The sequence below is a fragment of the Carassius auratus genome, chromosome 34, assembly GCF_003368295.1.
Source record: "Carassius auratus strain Wakin chromosome 34, ASM336829v1, whole genome shotgun sequence".
NCBI classification, from domain to species: Eukaryota; Metazoa; Chordata; class Actinopteri; order Cypriniformes; family Cyprinidae; genus Carassius; species Carassius auratus.
Genome location: NC_039276.1, coordinates 7,758,749 through 7,782,580, shown reverse-complemented (window position 1 = coordinate 7,782,580; position 23,832 = coordinate 7,758,749). Strand labels below are relative to the sequence as shown.

General features: G+C 37.3%; 1 protein-coding gene across 3 annotated transcripts in view; it reads right to left on the bottom strand.

Moving 5' to 3' along the window:
* LOC113053062 (semaphorin-5B-like) overlaps positions 1-23,832 on the bottom strand; it is a 129,752-nt gene that overhangs the window by 62,204 nt on the left and 43,716 nt on the right. For all 3 annotated transcript variants that reach the window (XM_026217719.1, XM_026217718.1, XM_026217720.1), the window contains exons 3-5: positions 10,763-11,003; positions 651-750; positions 19-64 (exon numbers count right to left, since the gene is read on the bottom strand). In XM_026217719.1, coding sequence (XP_026073504.1) covers positions 19-64; positions 651-750; positions 10,763-10,949 — 333 coding nt within the window. In that variant the 5' untranslated portion in view covers positions 10,950-11,003. The remainder of the gene's footprint in view (positions 1-18; positions 65-650; positions 751-10,762; positions 11,004-23,832) is intronic.

The following is a 23,832-nucleotide window of genomic DNA, read 5'->3' as shown; positions in this document are numbered from 1 at the left end:
TTTAGGTCTGTTTCTCACCTGAATTAGTGAAATGTTGTTTAGATTCAGTCGGAAGAGGTAGTTTCTGAAGATAAAATAAGAGAGAGATTGAAAAGGGTTAGATTGATATGATTTATCTACTGGAGATGCAATGAAAATGTACCCTTAATATGCCAAAAGTCTGAGACATCTGTTCTGTTTTGAATTTACACACACACACACATACACACACACACACACACACATTACTAGCATTTGAAATTCAAAACAAAAATAGTTTGAAACACAAACAAAAATACTTTTTTTTTTTTTGGTAACACTTTAGAATAGGTAACACCTATTAGTTGCTTATTAGCATGCATATTACTATATATTAGTGCTAATTAAGAAGATATTAATGCCTTATTCTACTTGACCTTATTCTACATCCAAGCAGCAAATTGAGCATTTATTGAGAGAAACTGTTAATAGTTAACAAGTGTTACCATTTCTTTTTTCAATAATACATATTACCTATAAAAAGTAAATATAATGATATAACAATACATTTTTTATTATATTGTAATATAAACATTTAATAATATATAAATACATAAATTGTGTATCTGTATTGATGTGTTTTATACACAACCCAAACATTGGCCACATATTATATTGTATAATTGTTTTACCTGGCTCCCACTATAAGTTCATTCCTGGAGAGGTCAAGGGTCAGCTGAGAGTAGTCCCTTACACCAGGATGGTAGAAACTGGAGATCAAAGGACTTAGAGCTGAAAGACCAAAGAAAATGTGGGTATATTAGTGATACAGAAGGGAAGCAACTCAAGTGAGTGTGTTTGATAATCCTTTGAAAGATCAAAGCGTATAACATTAAAATCCATTAAAAGATCTCCTGGTTTAGGTTAACATATGGATTAAGGTTCACAAAAACGATTTCCCCAATAGAGGTCACTAATCCAGCAAAATTAATGCAGTTTATTCCCATGAGTCCCCAAGAACAAGTGAGGAGAAGCAGAGAGCTGCGCTTAATGGTAGCTGGGCCTCTTCAAGGATACTGATCCTAATTCAACATGACACTTAGTCAAAATTCTGCTTACCCAAGGAATTTCAGAACATAAAAGCGCTGTTTGATACAAAGATTCGGAAATCAAAACAATTTGCCCTGACAGACACTTACAGCACTGACCGGCCCTATTGAAGTGGGAATTAAATCTAACAGAAAGGGCATTATGTAAATATAAAAACCACTTGATCTACTGTTGACCTTAATGTGGCTTAGTAAATGGGATTTCACTGTAAAGGAACTAATAAAAAGATTTGTTATCCTTTCATGCAGAATAGGATCTCTCAGCAGTATTCTGGATGACCTAATATTACATATGTGTTACACATTGTACACAGTTGTTGTTCATTGTACACAATGTTGCTTACATTTCAAGTTCCTTTTACATGTCAGGCTCAAGTTACACTTTCCAAAGAAGCGAGAAAGCATAGCCTTTACCATTTATGATAAATTGGACAGTCTTAAATTACAAAAACAACTCAAAATCTAGTGTAATTTACACAAAAATAAAAAAATAAAATATATATATATATATATAAAATTAATTTTAATATTAGTAAAATAAATAAAATACTACAATTAGCATATAAAGCTATACATACTGCAATTTCTCTTTTAGGCACAGTATAAAAAATGCTAATAGTTTGACTACAGCAAAGTGCTATGTGAATACAGTTGCAAACACAGCTGGAGCTTTCTCACACCAAAGGTCAAAGCAGTGGTGAAACAAGACATCCATAAACACCACTTCATACAGTCCGAATATGTCCCGGAAGAAGGAGTCATCCAGATGCTGGGGTCATCCAAAACAATCGGTCTTTCTCATGGGAACACAAATTTAATAAATGTAGGGATGTGTTTGCATAGAATTTACAGGAAGAAAAAATAAATAAATAAATCTGCTGCTATCCCGCTGAATTAATATATTAACAAACTGAATGATTGGGACCATATGGCTGCACAATTCAGGTGTTATTTATGGAAAAATAATGACAGGTAAACAAACACCATCTGTACTATATGCCTACCTCATCCACAAGCATTCATCCCACCTGTGTTAAAATGTGGTCATGGCCTTCGGAGATAAAATGCGTTCAGAGAGAATCATAGAAAATCTTATTAGATAAGATCTTACAGACAGTGATTAACGACTGAGAAGGATAAGACAGGGTCTTTATATATATATATATATATATATATATATATATATATATATATATATATATAAATAAATGGTGAACCTTATGGAGTTTATTAATCTTTTACTGTAGGTCAAAAGTAAGACAGCTCAGAGTCTATAATATAATATACAGGTTTCCAACCTTTTATGTCAGCAAACCACTTTGACCTAAGCTATTTACTTAATGATTAGGGATTTATTTACACCATAAGAGTTTACATATTTTTAACCCTTTTTGGGAAACCCAGATATTATAAATATAACAGACACAAACTACTCTAGATAGCATGCATGCTCTTTCTTAAATAAGACTAGTATGGTCAGGCTTCTTAATTAGCTTAACCAGCTAATCTTGGTCAATCAGTTAAATCAGAAAAAAACTAATTATTTGACCAGAATTTTGCCAGTTGGACCAGTACCAAACTAGCAAAGACCTGAACAGTCATGCTAGGATCTCCATGGAAATCTATGCTTGTTTATGCTTGCATTTTAGCCTGATCCCTTATTCTTCATAAAGCATAATACACATGCACTGAGAAACAACACAGTCTGTGCAGGCTGAGGGACTGTCATGATAACATCAGAGTCACCTGAGTTACCATAAACCATACCGGAGATGAACGTCAGATGCAGCATGAAAGCGCTGATCTTTGCAAGAGCAAATTAAACCTTCATAACCTAAACTGCTCCAATTTGCCTTTAAGATAACCAACAAAATAAGTTTTCCACCAGCACAGTAAGTTATCTGAATGTTTTTTTTTTATTCGCTTACAGGAGTTGATCATGAAGTGCATGTATTTTTACATTTTAATATGAAAACGCATTTCAAATCTCATGTAAATTAGTTCTTTAATTATCAGGTTTTTAAACAACACAATTTGGATAGTTATCAGCACACTTTTGTGTATGTAAACATAGTCAATGTAAGATTTATTGTAAATGAGAACACTATAATCATCACAAACAATACTATAAATAATAAAAAAAAAATTAATTGGACTACATGTCACACATGTCAAAATTATGTAAAAATGTTACAAACATTCTAAATGCACTTCTTCCACTCCAAGTAAAAAGTTTAGTACAGTAAGCAGAAGTATATATACACATAACAAATGTATTCAAACAAGATCCACAAAATTACAACACTATAAATTAAAAGCTATTATTAACCCTAATCCACAAACAGCAAGATCATGGCTTTCAACCTTGCCCTAATGTTTCATTTGAAGCATTAAGTAATATCAAAATCAAAACATAATATCCCTCTATGTTTGTTGAATTCATTGCTTTAAACTTATCTCTAAATACAGAAACAATTAAACAATAATAATCCTAAATGTGTTTAGGGAGTAGATTAGAGAATATTTCATGCAGCGTGAGGCAAAAAAAATATATATATATATCAATGATAAATAGTTTTGAAAAGAATCAAGGTGATACTAATCCAATTCCATAAGAGCAGTCCTCTCTGGGATCAATATGAGAGAGTGAATATGGATCACCACTGACCGCTGCAGGCCCAGTACCCTCATGCTTCTGTAATGTTATGTTTGATTATAAATAAAGCAGACGGGTCCAAAAAGCACATCATGTAAGCACTACCCCTGTCCTGCGAGAGACAGTCATCTCGTCTGTATTTTGCATCTCTCTGCTCCAAAGACTGGCCCATCTCTCATCTGAGCTCAGATAATCTTATCAGAAGACGCAGGCAAGAGCTTATCTGTGCACAGTCCGAATTTGCTTTTGTTTTGTCTTCTGGTCTCCTTCTCCACACCTGCCGTGTGATTTCCCTGCTGTTGCATCCCCTGTTGTCACTGCATGACCGAAGAGAGCCACAGAAATCTAAATCCTCTTACTCAAACTGCACACTGATTATAGAAACAGGAAGTCAATGAGTTCCCCAGAAAAAAAGCCACAGCACAACAAGAAAGGACAGGTGGGGGTAAGGGTGCTTTAGGGATGAGGCTGTAATTCGAAGGCCGATTCAAGTCAGGAAAAAATCTGAAAGAGCACCTTTCACAATGAGAGAGAACTGTGCTGGCAATTTCAAATGGTTACTGAAGCGTAACACGTCAGCATTTACAAAAGACAGGAAAGGCCGAGCAGAAGCATAAGGGCTGCTGCTTTCAGTTCAAACCTCTTACTGAGTTCCATTTCATTCACAGTTAGCAAACGTAAACCTTGCACTCCAAGGTTGGACAAGGTATTACTTGCGAACACCTCCAACAACCTCTTCTTTCCATGCTTGTGGTGACAGAGGGTCCAACAACATGACAGAATGGTTCGGGCATCAGTGCCTCTGAAAACACAGACCAATTAGGTGGAAAGAGACACATCGGTAAGGGCCTGAAGTTGAAGAACGACATTGTTTTTCTTTCTTTTTTTCTTCTCACGGTCTCCTTAAATAGGGGCCGGTGGTTAAACAACAGCACTATTACCCACTAGAGATTGGTTTCTGAACATGTTCTACAGACGAGACAAACAATCTCAAGACAATCACAATGGCTGGGTGAGTGGAAGGGAGACAATGGCTCTGTGGCATCAGTGTGGCCAGTGTATATAGAAAAACATTGTAACAGCACTGCAGTGGAATGAAAAAATATGTTTTGTGTGAATGGCCCCTAAAAATAAATTATGTTCCAACACCTCAGATGACCCAAACACCTGAAAAAAGATGACCCCAACCCATGCGAGGACCTTAGATGACGCCAACTCTAAATAAACATACAAAACTGCCAAATTTTCCTTACATTGTAAACATTATGATCGCAAATTGTACTAATGATTATTGCCTTAATTATTTTCATCGTTCTGCCTGAATACATGTCATTTGCTAAATGCAGTATTTATAGTATCATAGAATTGAACATTTCTGCTATATGCACATTACTTTCATATCACCAACAAATTACTCTTAATTATAATGCAGAAACAAGCATCTTTTGAAAAGCTGCTTTGAAACCACTTGAACCATGAAAAGCATTATACAAATAATTGTACATTGAATTGAAAACGTGAATGTCCATGGATAGTGCCGTTTATTGGCATGTGCTGTGTTTTAGTTCTTTAAAAAAAGGAAATTAGGTTCCTTGATGCATGATCTTTTTAGTATTACATTGGTTATTTTTTATATTTCATTGGGTATGTTTATTTCCTATATTTGTACATGTACATTACCCTTTATCATTATATAATGCTCACAAAGTGAAACATTTTTTAAAAGACTAATAATTTAATAACACTGTCAAATCTTACATGTAAATGTATTTAATTAATTTAAATGTAGAGCTTTCTGTCCCTCCATTGAAACTGTGTGCACGGTATGCTGTCCATGTCCAGAAAGGTAAGAAAAACATAATCAAAGTAGTCCATGTGACATCAGAAGGTCAGTTAGATTTTTTTGAAGCATCGAAAATACATTTTGGTCCAAAAATAGCAAAAACTACGACTTTATTCAGCATTGTCTTCTCTTCCTTGTGTCTGTTGTGAGAGAGTTCAAAACACTGTAGTTTAGTGATGTTCGGTTTGCGAACGAATCACTCGATGTAACCGGATCTTCTTGAACCAGTTCACTAAATCAAACTGAATCGTTTTAAACGGTTCACGCCTCCAATAAGCATTAATCCACAAATGATTTAAGCTGTTAACTTTTTTAATGTGGCTGATAAACAAACAAACCAATATCCCAGAGTAATGCATGCACTCAAACAGTACACTGACTGAACTGCTGTCAAGAGAGAACTGTAGCTCAACTGGTAGAGCACTGCTTTAGCAAGCAAGCAAGCGCAAGGTTGGGGGTTCGATTCCCCAGGAACACATGATATGTAAAAATTGATAGCCTGAATGCACTGTAAGTCGCTTTGGATAAAAGTGTCTGCTAAAATGCATAAATTTAACTGAAGATGAACACCGAGCCGAGTCAGATAACGAACAAACGTTTGACTCGTTCACGAGTCAAGAACCGTTTTTGTCGGATGCGTCCGCTCCGAGAACCGAGGAGCTGATGATACTGCGCATGTGTGAATCAGCGTGAAGCAGACCGACACACAGAGAGTCTGAACTGAACTGATTCTTTTGGTGATTGATTCTGAACTGATTCTGTGCTGGTGTTATGAGCGCGGGTAAACCGAAGGCTTGAATCAAGGGCAATCATCACCAATGAAGTCATTACGTAGAGTGCAAAAGAACCGGTGAACCGTTTTCTTCAACCGGTTTATTGAATCGAACTGTCCAGAAGAAAAGGTTTGAGGAAAAGATCTGAACTTCCCATTACTACTGGTGATCCGAAAACCGAGGCAACCGGTTCTTGACTCGAGAACGAGTCAGTCTGTTGTTCGTTATCTGGCTCGGCTCGGTGTTCATTTTCAGTTCTCTCTTCACAGCAGTTCAAGAAGATCCGGTTACATCGAGTGATTCGTTCACGAACCGGATATGACAAACTGCTTTGTTTTGAACTCTCTCTCACAACAGACCCGGAAGAGAAGACAATGCTGAATAAAGTCATAGTTTTTGCTATTTTTGGGCCAAAATGTTTTTCGATGTTGCAAAATATTCTAACTGATCCTCTGATGTCACATGGACTACTTTGAAAATGTTTTTATTACCTTTCTGGACATGGACAGTATACCGTACATACGTTTTCAATGGAGGGACAGAAAGCTCTCGGACTAAATCTAAAATATCTTAAACTTTGTTCCGAAGATGAACAGAGGTCTTACGGGTTTGGAATGACATGAGAGTGAGTAATTAAGGACATCATTTTTATTTTTGGGTGATCTATATCTGTAAATGTTTGTTTTATTCATAATATGTAAATACAAATAGTGTTGAAAATAATGATAATTTGTTTTAAAATTCACAGTGAAGTACCATTTCAAAACATTTTGTAGCTTGTTACACTGGACTGAACCCAAAAGAGGTTTTTTCTGAAATACAGAATGAGTTTGGTGAATTCACCTCAGATTTTGTTAAATAAGTCTCCAGACTTTTAGAAACCTGGAAATGCTCAGCTTAGCATACATGTGTTTGCAGTGATACGTTGATATCCTTGTAGATAAGACTAGTGCTGGTGTGATTGTGTAAGCTTAGTCACGAAAAAAAAAAAAGAACAAATACCTACACCCCCCAAAAAAATTAATCTAAATGACATCCCTAGATATCTAAACTTATCTGAGACTCCTTGTAGTACCAGCATGTTATTGCTGTTGCTGGTTCAAAGATATGCTGGCAATTATTTTAGAGGGGATTGTCGCATATAACTTGCAAGGGAAAAAAATAAGGATTTCCTCTGAAGGGAATAAGTATCGGGTTGCTCTCTGTATGATATTATATATCGACACAGCAGCAGCTTTGAGTTTCTTAAAGTGGTAGTCATATCATGAAAAAAAGACTTCAAGATCTCTTGAAACAAAAAGCTTCAATGTAAACATACTCAGAGTTTTAAAACTGAAAAATGTACCAGGCCAAACAGACCACCTATTGGAAAGAAGCTGAAGAAACGTATTTTTCCAAACTTCCATCAGATGAATACGTTGAAACATGACCGCCCGCATTTGCACATCAATGATGTCTAATCAGGGGTCCGCAACTTGGACCAGCCAGTCATGGTGAAGTAATATGGAGGTGGTAGAAAAGAAAATGTTATTATTCCAGTTAACAGTAAGACATAGAGGTCTCTGATTATTTCAGTCTGACCTAAATTGTCTATGTGTCACATTTCGGTGAGAATTGTTTTATGGACCTGCCACAATTTAATCCAGCCTTTGCAAACAGTTTGCTGTTGAAGGTCAGGGAAGCAACAACTATACTGAACCAAAAAGCAAACCTGCCAAAAAACTTTGAAGGTTATCTCTCTCATTTCACATGCAAAGAGGGTGTTTGCTCATAATGTAAAGCTATCAAAAACAACCTATTTAATTGTAAGGGTCAGATGTTACAAATAGTAACATCTGATACTAATACTAATTTCATAAAAGTAATTCCTTTAAGTCTAAAATCTAATTCTTAAGGTTTAAAGTCCCATTCCATAAGCTCCGGAGGCGTTCAGCAAGGACACTGGCCCAAACCCTGGTGGCCATGGTGCTCTACAATGCTAAATCTTAAGATTATCTTAAGAGTATCATTTCCATAGTTTAGAATAGTTCAAAGGCATTTGTGAATCTACAGACCTTGTCAGAGATCAGAGATAGAGGCCCCCAATACGCCTCAGGTGACTACTGAGCAGCCGCCAGAAGGCGTCAATTAAAAAAGGTTCATCCATCAAAGAACCTAATCTCAAGTTCGGCCAACACTTCCATTGTAGCAGGCTTCCATACCACTGCTTCAACATAAAAGGCATGTTATTAAGGCATTAAGGTGTGCTTTGGGACTTCCATACCATTGAGAACACATAAATGGGGATTTCGAGGTGTGCTAGTTTACAATGCTAAGCTAATTGTTCAGCAGCTCTTGTCATGAATGCTATGCGAAAGTGCCTTTTCGTTGATGAGCTAAAATGACAAAAGGGAATAGAATACCATAACAACAATAAAACAGAAATACAAAGAGGGTTATCCAACTTTACAATTTACTACTGTTTTCTAACTCATTTGTTTTTCCAGTCTATTTCAACACTACGAAAAGAAAAAAAATTATTGTTGCTTATATAGCAAAGCATAAAATGACAAATCATAATGCAACCTGAGCTTTTTCAGAAGCAATAAATGGAGCTGGCCGCAGGCGATGTCTATATGAGCCATGGCTGCCCTAATGTCCAAGCAGGTTTCATATATTATACAGAGCCCCCCAGGTCATTGATTTTTTTTGTTGTCCCATGAGGCATTATTCTGCAATTTTTGTCATGTCCCTCACAGAGTCAAAAAACATGCTGCTCATACTTCATTGGCAAGGCAATCGTAGACAGATCATATTCACTACAAAACACTCTGTTGTCTAAATGAATATGTTCTTGGTATAAAAAACACCTTTGATCCATGGGTATGGAGTATATTATTTGAGCAAGATCAAGGTATGGCTGGACATTCTGTTTTTTTTGTGTGCTAGGACACATGAGGATAGGAATCTGGATAAAATGAAAGACGTTTATCTCTTGCTATCTTCAGCAAATGCTATCACGGTCTGAAATGTGTGGACAACCCAATGGATAAGCTAAACAAAACAAAAAATGTAGATTTACAGTCTGAGCCATGTGCAATATACAGGAACAGTGGGAAAAACAAGCAGAATACATTTCCAAAACTCTTTGAATTTTAGCAGTGGACTTTGTCCAAAATATTTGTATAATAGTGGTGAACACACCTGGCTAAGTCTTTCAACAAAAATACTAAGAATTGCTGTTATGATCCGCATTTTAAGCTGAATGAGGTATGAACATCTACTAAAAATACACATACAAAATATATCTTCTTTGCCCTTCAAGCATGCTTTGTCAGTTTTTATATGATTCACACTTAGCCAACAAAAATATTGCCAATGTTTAGTTATGCAACTAGTAGGGCTGGGCGATATATCTAACGATATGATCATGCACATTTAGTCAGTAAATCCGGTTCCGTGATTAGCATTAAATTGCCATCACCTGCTTTCAAATGGAGCGGCACTTAATAGACAGAGCTGTAGATCACTGACAATCTACGCAATATCGCGTTCATTATCACCGATGAATCTCCTTCGATAATGAACGCGATATTGCGTAGCTTGTCAGTGATCTACAGCTCTGTCTATTAAGTGCCGCTCCATTTGAAAGCAGGTGATGGTGATTTAGCTCTAATCACGGAACCAGATTTATTGACTTGATGCGCATGATCATATCATTAGATATTTCGCCCAGCCCTTGCAACTAGCTATTTTCTGTAGTATGACACCTGTAGCTATTTTCAAAATAGTATAGCTTAACCAGCAAGCAGTCATTTTTACAGTTGCTGCACTTTCTTTCATATATAGGGCTGGTTAAATAAGATTAATGTTAACTGAATCAATTTATCTTAGAACAAAACTAACTTAGTAAACATATCTGTGAATTGATTCATTTTAGTAAATGACTCACTGATACAACAATTCAAAGAATAATTTGAGTCCATGCACAGAATTTTTTTACACCCAAATACCTATTTAAATGCTGTATTATGTGCAATTACATAAAATCGTTTTTCTTTTGTATTTTTATTATAGAATAAAAGTTACACCTTCTCTCTTTGCGTGAACATTTGGGCGGTGTTAAACAAATCTTCCCACACAGTGATGTAGACATGTGGGGCCGTGTTTGAATGAGCCATTTTAGAAGGGTGTGGTTGACTCTTAACTTTGATAAAGAATATCTCTTTGGATTTGAAACTTTAGCCTTGGCGACTTTACAAATCTTCTTTATGCACCAAGAGCTTGTAACACTCCAAAGAGAAAGGAAAAATTGAAATCGCATCATATGAACCCTTTAATGTTTTGATATTGCCACTGAGAAATGGTTTTACACTTACAGCTGTCTCTGCATATTAAGGTGGGAAAAGAAAAAATATTTACTGTGAGAGACATCAGTGCTTACCTTGAATAGAGATGATGGGGTGCTCTAGGCGGGTACACTCCGGCCTTGTGTGGGGTGCTGGGGTTGGGGAGGGTTCTGTGGGGAGAGGGGGCCTCTGGGATAGTATAGCAGGAAACGGAAGAGTGATGAAACAGAGGATAAGGCCGGGCACAGCCAGGGAAGCCACGGCCCGTGGCAACACTGTCATGGTGACGGAGGCCGACCTCTCCTCTAGCTGCCAAGGTGGCCCTCTGGAATGCACCTGTTGAGACGGAAGAAAAAGATTCATGGTACTTTCCTAAGTTAATTTCCTGACATTTCTTTGAGGTTTACATTTTTTGCAGCACACACACATCTCTACCGTCATAAGAGGCAATATTGTACTTCTTTATGATTATGTCAAAGTTTTGTTGAGAGAAGGTGGAACAAAAAGTACAGAAAAAAATTACTATTTGTCTTTACGACACTTTAAATGTGCATGAACCGAAAGTTGCAAAAGAGTCACAAAGACATAATAGTCAAAAAGACATAATAGTCAAAAATAGGCGTAACCTGTTACATCACAAACTGATACCTTAGGCATTAGAGAAATACATACGAGAATAAAACCAAATAATGAGTAAGCCTGAGAAAAAAAAAAAAGATGTTTTAATTGATGCTTTAAAAACAGTTAATGTAGGGGAGGCTCTAATCCTTAGGGGTTGTGTGATCCAAAGTTTTGAAGCATAGACTGAAAAAAAATTGAAAGACGAGGTTTTGGGACATTTAGTAGCAGCTGGACTGAAGGAGAATAAAATCTTAAAAGTTCTGATATATAAGTAGGGAAAAGTCCAAGTAGAGCTTTAAACACATCCAAATCTTCACTGTTTCATTGGGTGCCAGTGGAGAGATGCCTGGATAGGTGAACTATGTTCCCTCTTTTTTCCCAAACAGAAAGCGAACAGCAGCATTTTGGACAATCTGTAATGTGAGAGTGATTACATACTAGGGCTGTGCAAATAATCGAATGCGATTTTCATGCACATCTCATCAGTAAAGACGCTCCTCTAATTAGAAGTATATCTCCAGCACGTGTGTTCAGATCAGGGTTGCCAGGTTTTCACAACAAATCCTGGCCAGTTGCTTCTCAAAACTAGTCCAAAACTAGCCCAATCGCGTTTCCAGGAGGTTCCCCGATAGAAAATTGCTTTCCGGGATTAAAATGTAAGTTTTATGGCATGGTTGCCTTGGTAAAGTTCGCATTTTAGGGGCTAAATATCATGTTATTTGTATTGGGGTTGCTTCGACCTGCGGACATGAAAAACAACCACAGACTTGGCAACACTGGTTGGCATTTACTACACCGAGCCGTAATTCACTGACAATCTACACAAAATCGATTTTAAAATCGGTGGCGATTCTTTGTCGATTTTGAAAGCGATTTTGTGTCAGTTGTCGGTAGACTACGGCTCTGTGTAGTAACTGCCGCTCCACCTGAACCAGTGTTGCCAAGTCTGCGGTTGTTTTTCATGTCCGCGGTTTGAAGCAACCCTAATACCAATAACGTGATATTTAGCCCCTAAAATGCGAATTTTACCAAGACAACTACGCCAAAAAACAAAACGTATATTTTAACCCCGGGAAGCAATTTTTTTTTCTGGGAACCTCCTGGAATCGCGATTAGTTTTGGACTAGTTTTGAGAAGCAACAGGGCTGGATTTGTTGTGAAAACCTGGCAACCCTGATCTGAACACACGTGCTGGAGATAATACTTCTAATTAAAGGAGTGTCTTTTACTGATGAGATGTGCATGATGTGCATACTGATTCCAGAATAAAATTCGAACCCTAACCCTAACCCGTCTCCAAATCCCTAAAAATAAGAAGGGACTTTAACTTGCGAAGGTGCTTTAGCTGGAAAAAGCTGGCCCTAACCACCAAATTTATTTGTTTGTCATACTTCAGATGGGAATCAAAAATGACCCCCGGATTTTTAACACAGGCGTAATTGTTCAGCTGAAGATGCCCCAAGAGAACACTGTATTTGTCAAACAGGATAACCTCTGTCTTTTTTTTTTTTAATTCAACTGAAGAAAATGTTTATCCATCCATTTTTTTAATCCTTTAAAAATGCTAACACAGAAGAAACACATTACTGTAGGCATTTTCGTAGTTCAAACAAAAGGTCACTGGTCCAGTTTGTGTCTGCCAAATACATAAATTACAATGTAAATAGCATTTTAATGTAACAATGGCAAATGAGATGCATTAAACATGTCTTCAAATTAAATATATTGTCTTAATTTTAAATAAAATATATTTGTAAAAGATATTTACTTAAAATATATATAAAAAAAACTGAATACAGAAAATAGAAAAATAAAATAAAAAATATTTTATTTTTTCTTTATTTTTATTTTTTCATGAAAAGGGTCAAATATTATCATATTTTTGGGGTTGGCTGATTACTGCATATTCTAACATCCAAAACTCTGAAATTTCCCCAGCAGAATTACACCACAAAAAGCTTCTAATATTCCAGTTGCTAACTAATAATATGAGTAATTTCGAAGTTGTGCTGTTCCAGGGTGTGTATTAGCACCTGTGGCATTGTAAAATCCTTCTAAACATGCTAACATTTTGTAAAGAGTGGCTGAAGTGTATTTTTGACAAGGACCCTGATCTTTTCATTCCAGCCTGAACAGTTTGTGCAGCACAGTTCAGCCTTGAATGTTTAGTCATTCGGCCACAATGCAATGCGGGCTTTGCAAGGCGACTGAATTGATAGTGGACAACCCTAACAAAAAAAAGCAGCACTTGAAAAGTAGCAAGCTAGAACTTCAGATTTTGGATCACAACAATTATAATATAGAGGTAAAAAGAAATAACTGTGCAATAACTGTGATGGCTGGTGCACTGGGGTAGGAAGCAGGAGTAGTGGGTGGTGTTAAAAGTTTCTGGCTGTAAGTGGTGGCCCAGCTTGATCAGCATAAAACCCCTTAAGCACCCAGGCACTTCTGTCTCCTTCATATGCGGAGGAGTTTTAATATCATGGCTGATCTTATTAGAGGTGAGGCATGACATCTCCATCTCTATTCAGAGCAGCTCCAGTGCATTCATATTATAAGACCCAGCAGTTACCTCAGTCACTGCGCTCAGCTGCCCGTCAATCTCCTCACACACCATGTCATATGCTAACTGCTCAAATCATAATGTGTCACACTTCAGCAAGCAAGCCTACGGACCTAGGAGACCAAGCTTTAATTGAACACCCACATTGCCCTAAGCTGGAATCTAGTATTCTTAAGGAACCCATATAAATGACATTATACCATACCAATTTATACTTTACATACATTTGCTATTGATATGTTGATTGTAAAAAAAAAAAAAAGATTTATTTAATCTTTACAGCAACTACTGAATGGTCAAAAGAGGCTTTCTTGTAGTTATAGCATCTACAAGTTGTGCACCACCAACATTAATGCTATTTCGCTGTAGACATGATATATGGAATTTACAGCCAGAGAGAAACCAGCAACACATCACAATCTTTCAGGCAGTGCCAAAATTAATCTTGTGGCACATAATATTATTTGAATATTTAAAAAAACAAGATTGAATTCATCCAATCCACTGAGATGCACCAGGGGCTAAATTACTGTTTCACCATTGGATGAAGCAATCAATAACAAATTATTACCTTTGTTATGTTGCAAATTACCATGATGCCTTCTCAATTATCCCTCCTGCAACAGCGGGTAACCAATTAGGCAAATGAAAATGGCAACTGGCTTGCTATACAGTCAACCAACTGCATGAGACAGGATTTTTCACAACTCCTACCATCTCTAGATTGAACTAAATTATTGTTGACTTGAGAATGTGCAAGTGCAAAGGCAATGATCTAGAATGCAAACACTACAGAAAAACACACATCCTTTTTGTATCCTGTAGCACTTCAAGACTGCTCATTAGGGTTTATGTAATAAAGTGTGGCTGGGTGGGTGTACTGACGTATGTGAAATAGAAGTGTTTTAGCCTAGTTAGTATGCGGGAGAAATGAGAAACAGGCCAGAACCTTTGATGGGAAAATGACTACTTAACCTTATGTTAATATTTCAAATGTATAATGCTCAGAAAGAGATAAAGGGGTAATATCATAAATAATCATTCTTGATGAATTCTCCTAAATGTTTTTTTTTTTTAAATAAAAGAGCTTGATTTATTATGTAGAGCAGTGGTCGACCAATGTGGCCAGATGTCAATGTCTATAGAGCATTTGTAAATAATTAAGACAAAGAGGATATTTCTTAATTAGGATAAAATATACTTAGTTAAAATTACAAAACAGTTTTTAGCATTAACATTTTAAACACTTTAGTCAAAATTCACCCCTTGTAAAACAGAATTCAATCTCAGAAATATTAACATATTTATTGCTCTTGCCACTCACAAATATGTATACTAACGTTCAGAAGTGGTTAAGCAATGAGGACATATCATAAATAGTTATCCCTGATGCATTATTCTTGAATTAAAAAAACAACAACAACAACAAACAGACTTTGATTTACTAAAGATAAGTGGTCAACCATACAGGGTTCACAATGCCAGTGATGGTGTCTATACGGTAGATAAATTGTGAATAATTGTATTTAATGAGAGATAGATAATATTCCTTAATAAAAAATGTATATACTGAATTAATATTACTAATAAAATTAATTTTCCATTTGCATTGATGCCTATTTGTGTTATTTAGTCAAGTAATAAGGATGGACCCTATCAATTGTAAATGCCAGGAAGAGGAGAATTTAATAAAATACACATTTCCTATTATCATAAACTAGAAAAAGTGCATCCTTTCATTTCGACAGAATCAAGAACATGTTTATCTCCCATTATGTTAGACCAACACCAATTTATGAAGAGACATCTATTTAAGGAGGTCATGTACACACTTTTGGCTTGAGATCTGAGTGTGCTTTACTCAGCTGGTTGTTGAAGTGCTGCTGTGATGGGAAAGAGGTCACTCTGAACCAGCTGCATTAAGCCCAAGAGATGGGGCAAATCTGAGCTGTATGCAGGCAGCGTACACTCTTCTGTGTCAGTCGCGCCACAAGGATGCGTTTTCTACATATGTTTACACTTTGATCTGAAAGAAATAACCGCTTACTGTTGCATGGCTGGTTTGCAAAATGGTGCTACAGTGATGTGGAGAGAAACGGAGGAGAGGAATTGTTGAATAAAGTTGTTATTTTTGTTCTCTTCGTATACTTCATGCTTTTCTGGACTTTGACAGTGTATTTCACTTGCCAGTCTATGGGACAGTCACAAGCCTCCCTGTTTTCATCTAAAATATCTTTGAAGATGAACAAAGCTTTTACGGGTTTGAAACAACATGGGGGTAAGTGATTAATAACAAAATGTTCATTTTGGGTTTGAGTATCCCTTTAGTAACTTGCATCCCAACATTTATTCAACAGCTGTGAGCTAATTAGCCCCAATGCCAAATAGCAAAGATGTTAAAGATCTACATGGACGATCTGTGGCCTGTACACAAGCACCACCTACACTTACAAATTAAGGCTCAAAACAGCTGGTGGCACTTCTAAACTCGCCTTAGAGAGTGGGACGAACTGGCATTCCTGAATGTGGAGTGCTTACCAAAGTGATAGAAGAAAGATCAAGCCAAAGAAAGCACTCAAGACTCTTTCCCTCTTGGATACTTGCGAAATGGCCCATTGCACTTTATGGCTGTCTAGCTACTTTAGAGCGTGGGAAATTAAAATACCCATCTGGGACATTTTGCTAGATTTCACAGGAGTAGTAGACGATCTGAATGGATGGTCAATAATCTGTGGATCGCGTGCACTAGGCTTAAGGAACTTCCCTTGATTAGACTAATGAATGCACACACACTGCTTCTGTCAAAAGCACCCAGATCAGCCAGGATAACATGCACACAGCAGGCTACCCAAGCCCCTAGATATTTCCATGGAAACAGAACCGACTAATGAACACATTGTTAACGCTGTACAGACAATTGCAAAAGATGGCGCAGGTTTGTTCGCCACCTTACAGGCAAGACAGGCCCCTTGTAAGACAAGAGAGCAGGTATAGCCAAAGAGCAAACACGATCTCTCCTAATGAGCGCCGCTTCTTCATTTTACACCTCATCAAATGACAGTGATGTCAGATGGGGCAATCAAGATCTGTCAGCAAGAGGCAATCACACTGAGCCTGGTGCCTGGATGGAGGCAAATTGTAAGACGTCAAAAGCAGTTTCTCATGTGCCTCCTGGGCTGCCCATCTGACAGCAAGATGAACAACAGAACAAAATCAGCTCTGAGCACACACAGAGTAGTTACGATGAGCTGTTGCTCCAGACCAAACCTATGAAAAACCTATCTATCTATCTATCTATCTATCTATCTATCTATCTATCTATCTATCTATCTATCTATCTATCTATCTATCTCTCGATATGTCTATCTATCCTATCCATCCATCTATCTATCTATATATCTGTGCCCAGGATGCTTTCCTACGACCCTTCTAAAAAACCTATATCTATATATATATATACAGTACAGTTTGTGGTTTACTTGTTTTTTATTTCATATTTTAATGTAAATTACATTGAATTAAATATAATGGCTATTGCTGGTATATTCCCTACCATTAACAACTCTAACTTGGATGTGCACTGACAAATAATTGGATGGCATCAGTCTATGACAGCTAGAATGCAGAATGAAACTGGAAACAAGACTTTAAATAAAGTAAAATCACTCTGATGCAACATGTCTCTAAGCAGAGCAATAAAAGGGACATATGCTAGTCCATTCCAACATTCCCTTCCGTTGGTCCCAAATAAAATAAAAAATAGGTTTATAAATTAATTTCTTTCCACTCTTCCTCCTGTAGGCAAAGAGCTCCTATTGCACCATATTTTGGCCTGTGAGGGGGTCATAAGCTTGGTTAGCTAGGTCATATCCTTCCAAAAATGAATCCAATAAGTATATATCGATCCCTCCAAAAGTCAAACTTAAAAGGAGAGTCTTCCACACGCTGTGTTGATCTCTCTGGCAGTAAGTCAAACTGCTTTGGCAGTAATAAACCCTTAACCACCCCCACGCTAAAACCTCTCCTCACAGCACGAGGCCTCCCATAACTTTCTGCACACTCAAAATACAACAAAAATATGGTTTATATGAAAAAAAAAAAAAAACTGTACTACTGCCTATACATATATAGCTGAGCCAGAAAAAATAAATAACTTAAAATGTCATAATACACAATGTCATTTGACTGTTTTCTCCTTTTGTTTAGAAATTGAAAGCTTCTGATTGGATAGGCCACATAAAAAAACATAAACATATATTGCATGTACTGTTAATGAATCACATTATGTGACCCTGGACCAGAAAACCAGTCTTAAGTCGCTGGGGTATATTTTTAGCAGTAGCCAAAAGAAACATTGTATGGGTCAAAATTATAAATTTTTCTTTTAAGCCAAAAATCATTATGCTATTAAGTAAAGATCATTTTCCATGAAGATTATTTGTAAATTTCCTAACTTAATTATATCAAAACAAATTTTTTGATTAGTAATATACATTGCTATGAATTCATCTGGACAAATATAAAGGCAATTTTCTCAGTATTTAGATTTTTTTGCACCGTCAGATTCCAAATTTCCAAATAGTTGTAAATCGCTCAAATATCCTATCCTAATAAATAAACCATACATCCACGGAAAGCTTGTTTATTCAGGGAATCAAATTCAGATTATGTATAAATCTCAATTTCGATTATGCCCCTATTATGCCATTTTTAAAGTTGCTAATATTGTTTTATGAGTCTCCAAAAACAGGTTTACATGCATGAAAGGCCAAAAAACTATTCATCCTAATTTCTAAATGATTCATAAATGACTCTTGCGAAGCAGGTCAAAGAATCAGTTTCTCTAAACCCCTCTTTTCTGTGGGCCCTCACTACTGTGATTGATCCTTTCTGATTGGTCCAGAGCTGTAGAGAGATTGGCTCTAGATTGGTCTAACGAGTAAAGCGCGTGTCGGAAATTAAATGCCAATTGCCATGTCAGTATGAAAGCCCTGGAGACTTGTAAATACATTGAAAAGATGATATGGATTGTAGCTTATTAACTGGAGCCGGAGTCTAATGATGAAAATGGCTGGTTGACAAGAGACTTGTTCACAAGCACGTCTGGAGCAGGATATTTCTTAGTGGTTAGTGTCAAGTGTTGACAAGTTTGTGGTAATTATGAGATGTGATCAAACAAATTTACTCTCACAGCGTAAGGATACATCGTCTTCTCGAAATGATGTCAACCCCACATAAATTTAAATGAAATACTGTGATGTGGGCAGGCAAGTTGGTGACTTAAAACGTGGGCGGACATTATGAAAATGTTTTACTTCAATGCTTTACTTCACAACTTTGCAGATAGTTTATGTTCACATGCAGCTACATGACACACTGCATGAAAGGTAATAGTCGAAAAGGCATTATAGGGGCACTTTAAGACTGGTTTTGTGGTCCAGGGTCACATATATGAATTTATTAATTTTATTGTTTCAATTTAATAATGCATTACAACTATATTAATTGATTATTACATATTTAATAATATTAAATCAAATTCATTCAAATTCTATATTGAAGCAGCACATAGCAACATTACTTACCAACCATAAACAACTAAACACTTGTACCAGTCCTGCTAGGTACTTCATATAAGCATTTTCAACAGATGGGAGAAAAAAATCTAAACTGTTAACTGTAATTTAGGTGAAGCCATGTCTCTGAGGGAGTATGTATCCTTTAATAATTTCTGCTAGTCCAGGCAAAGTTGATTACCTCTTATAATATTCTCCAGGTTTACCATCTTGTGTGCACTCACAAGTCCTCATAAATACTAAATGTATGAGAAATCAGTCATTTAGGTGGCGCATTAGGCGGAGGTTGCCTTGTCATTAGCTCAGACACCAGAGGAATGCAGATGAGGGCCAGCAGAGCATACAAAGCTATTTAGGCACCCACCAGCTCAGATCCTGAGAGGTCTAATTTGCAGCTGAGGGTTAAGAAACACCTGTTTCTCAATTACAATAAATATACAAAAGGAAATCTGCTAAATAAATGGCACATCGTCAGCTCATTGTCTCTTAATTAAATGGGTTTCTGGGAAGCGTTTCACACTTGTCATTTTCTCTTTGCATCATTTCTAAGACCCAAATTAAGGGAAATGGAAAACAAATGCAAAAAAACAAAACATTCACAGTTTAAACGCTTAATATGTTTGTGGAAGTGTTAAATAAAATCTCCTTTGGGATCCAGTGGAGTCAAATCAAATAATAATGCCATCTCTAAAGCCCTGTTTACACATGGTAGTGTTTGGACAATTGGATCACAGTAGACCATGGAGATACATTTCCATTTACACCTGGTCTTTTAATCTTTCTCTCCACTTTCTTAGAGGGGAGGGTTTATAGTGTATTTATGGGCTTTTTCCTGATCTTTCGGTAATAAGCCTAAGGCTAAGATACGCTTGCACAACTTACATAAGAATGCAAAAGGAGATAATGGAAAATGATACGAAGAGCAGCAGCTTTCATTTCTACTCTGATTGCCGCAAAACTATGCAGAACGATGTGGGTTGTGTTACAATCAGGGCCGGTAAAATTGTGACATTTTTACACCTTCAAACCAAACTTATGATTTCAGATGGCAAAGTATAAATCCCATCTTGGCTAGTGTGCTTTAACACCACATCCCATAAGAATTAGGTTAGTAGGCAGAGAGGAGGTGGTTTTTGAGGCTGTATGCATCTGTTTTCAGCTACCTCTGGAAGTGGTCAAAAGTGGACAAGCTCAAAACTTTCAGATCCCACTTACACCTATATTTACCGTCGACAAAAGTGCATCTTAATACCAGAAGTAAATACGGCCTATAAAGGCAAACCATCAGCTCAGCTTCAAAAATTGCAGCTTGGCTCACCCCAAAACCCCTTATCTAGTCTCAGGTCAGTCAGAGTTACATTGAGCATGTCTAATTCTTCAAAGTCTGAGTCATGCCAAATCTCTTCAATTCCTGCTCCAGTATGCCCTACCAGAGCCATTAGAAGGAGAAAGGGGCCCTGAAGGCAGGGGAATGGAGGTCTACACCGTTAATGGAGGAGTGACTGAATTCAGCGTGTGAAATGGAAAAGAGCTTCATAAAGGACCTTTTTGGTATGAGGGTGAGGGGCGGGTCATGGCAATCACAGAGCGAAGTCACTCGTCTCACGGATGAGTGTACCCGGTAAATCGCCGGGAGGTTGTCCTTCTCGCTAGCCTTACGGATGGCACAATGGGATAATCAGACTTGGTCGATAGGCCGATACTACAGGCGTATCCTAGAATGTATCTGATAACATATCACAGCCCCATTCATGGAAAAGGACACATCAGAAAGAGTTTTCATGGCTTCGGGGCAGGTTGACATCTGTAACGATGCAATTTCACACTTATCTGGGATTCTTGCACAAAGAGCCGAGCTACTGTTGAGAGCGTAGGTAGGTGTTTGGAGAGCGTATCAGCTTTTTTTGACCGAATCTCTAAGCTTCAACATGTGTAGGAGTAGTACTTCAGCAACAATGCACTAAAGCTTGTTGGCAAAGTGTCAACGTGCGCACAACAATGGCAGAGTATGGAGTTCGCAACTTTACGTGAAAGCTCCATCCAAGTTCTGTATGTGATTTTTAACAAGGGTCTTGACCATCCAGATGAGTGGCTCATTTTCGTTGTTGTGGCTCCAGATACGAAGTTGCACACATACACAGGACACATCATTTGTCATAGCTGTGAGACAGTTCCATTTGGTGAGGGCCAATTGGGCTAGTGGTGTCTGGCAGAGTGAGAGCGTAATCTGCACAAGCTGAGGAGAGCAGCGAAGCGACGATGGCCGTGATCAGCTCAGCCATTTCGCCCCTGAAGTGCCTCTTCAAAAAAGCCTGAAAGGAGCAAAACCTCAACAGCCCTCAGTGCACCAAAAAATCCATTAAAAGCACAGCTTGATTGCAAGTGCCAGCATTTAATTTCGAACTCCAGGGCTGACTGAATGCAAAAAGGTGTTTATCAAGTTGTTGTGTTGGTCCGTGACAGACCAGAGTAAAGAAAGACAGAATACATTTTGATTCTACAGTTTTTTTTAGATTTCTGCTTGACGGAAGGATAATGGAGAGATGTTGATTAAGAAGAGAAGTACCTTACATTAAGATTATGGGGTACCGATCGCCTCTCAAGGTTGTAATCAAGCCTGTTCATAGGAGGTCTTCAGCATTTGACGTGCATTAGGTTATGAATGTAATTTAGCACAGTCTGTGGTGTCAATCTGTTTAGTTTTCAGATTGAACGCAGGCCAGGAGATCACAGAACCCAATCTAACGCACAGCATTCACCTCAATTTACAAAAGTAGCCACTCCACAGTGGGAAGTTCACTCACATAATCAGACTCGGCTACAGACTAAAAGGAATCTTTACTTTCAGAAGGGAAGCATATTAGGACCATTTTTCACCCACTAAGCCTCTAAAATAGTGTTTATTGGCTTAAGTGCTAGTCTAAAGTTCAGAGGGATATGGTTTAGTAGCCAGGTGCTACACAACAAGTTTCAGATTGCAAAACATGACACGACAAATTATGCATTATACATTTACATGATTTTGTACTAATGAGAGGAGCTTGGGTGGAGCTACACACCAAAACACAACAGAAATAAAAAGGCAAAATGACATTACTATTGCATGTTGCAAGCTATGGTTGGTAAGAACAAAAATTCGAATTAACTGAAAAAAATTTAAAACATGAACAATTACATACAGCTTTAAAATGACAGAAGGTTTGTAACATGAGGCTAAGTAAATTTAGTCAACTATTCATTTAATGAAGTAGTTTAAATACTTATTATAAAAACTGCTTTACTAACAGAGCTTTCAGAATAACTGAATGTGTGCACTCTGGCTACCCACGCGAGAGATCCGTGTGGGTGGCCAAACTTAATCTGAGAAGGTGGCAAAAGGGCCATACTCCAATCTGAACTCGTGTCAGCCTATATCATGTCCTCAGTCTAGCCACGTCCAGCCGTATCCAGTAACACACCTTTCTCCAATTGCCCTACAGCCTGTAATATTGTATGTGTCTATCACAGATTGCCTGGGGTTTCACATCATCTCAACTGTCTGTGCTCACTGAAACGATCAGATTGCACACGTCAACTCTTTGTAGTTTAAGTTATGTTATGTTATGTTAGATGGTGATTCATTGGTTCAGTATTCAATACGCTGAAAGAGGTGTGGAACTGAACCAATGATTCCAAAGCAAGGTGATAGGTGAGATCTCAAGTCACATCCACTCCAGAAATCAACTCACATCTGACGTATACATGAGCAACAATGCAAAAAATAATATTTGTAAATAAATATTTTTGCCTTGGTTTTCAGTAACAACATCCATTGTTTTTTTTTGTTGGTTTTTTTTCACTATTACACTAAGTATTGATTTGATCAAAAACACAATAAAAAGTAATATTATGCGGTTTTACATGAGAGAGTTTTAAGGGTGTATAATTCAAATAGAAAACAAAACCTTACAAAAACAGTGCATTTTTCAGTAAAACTGACTGGGATGTTGTCTCAGTATCTTGCTGGCACTGTTAGGCTATTCGAGCTGAACGAACCATGTTTGTGAGATAGGGAGTAGATAATATTTCCCTTTTTTTTTGGCCTTTTGGACTCCCTTTGGACAGACGAAAAGATTTTGAGGAATGGAATCAGGAAACAGCAAGAACCAGCTCATGCGCTAACCACCCGATCACAGCTCCAACAGCTAGGATTTCTAAAACTATAATAAAATAAATAAAATAATGAGGGAAAAAAGGGCAGAATCTGTGATGCAAGGAAACATAGTTCCTTTTTATATGTACACTGAGACATTAACTCACTGGGTAGGATGAGGAGGCGGCTTTTCCGTTCCACCACAAAAATTAGCCATAAAATTATGTGAATGTATTCCCCTGAGTGTGCTGGAAGTCTTTCAAAATATCATTT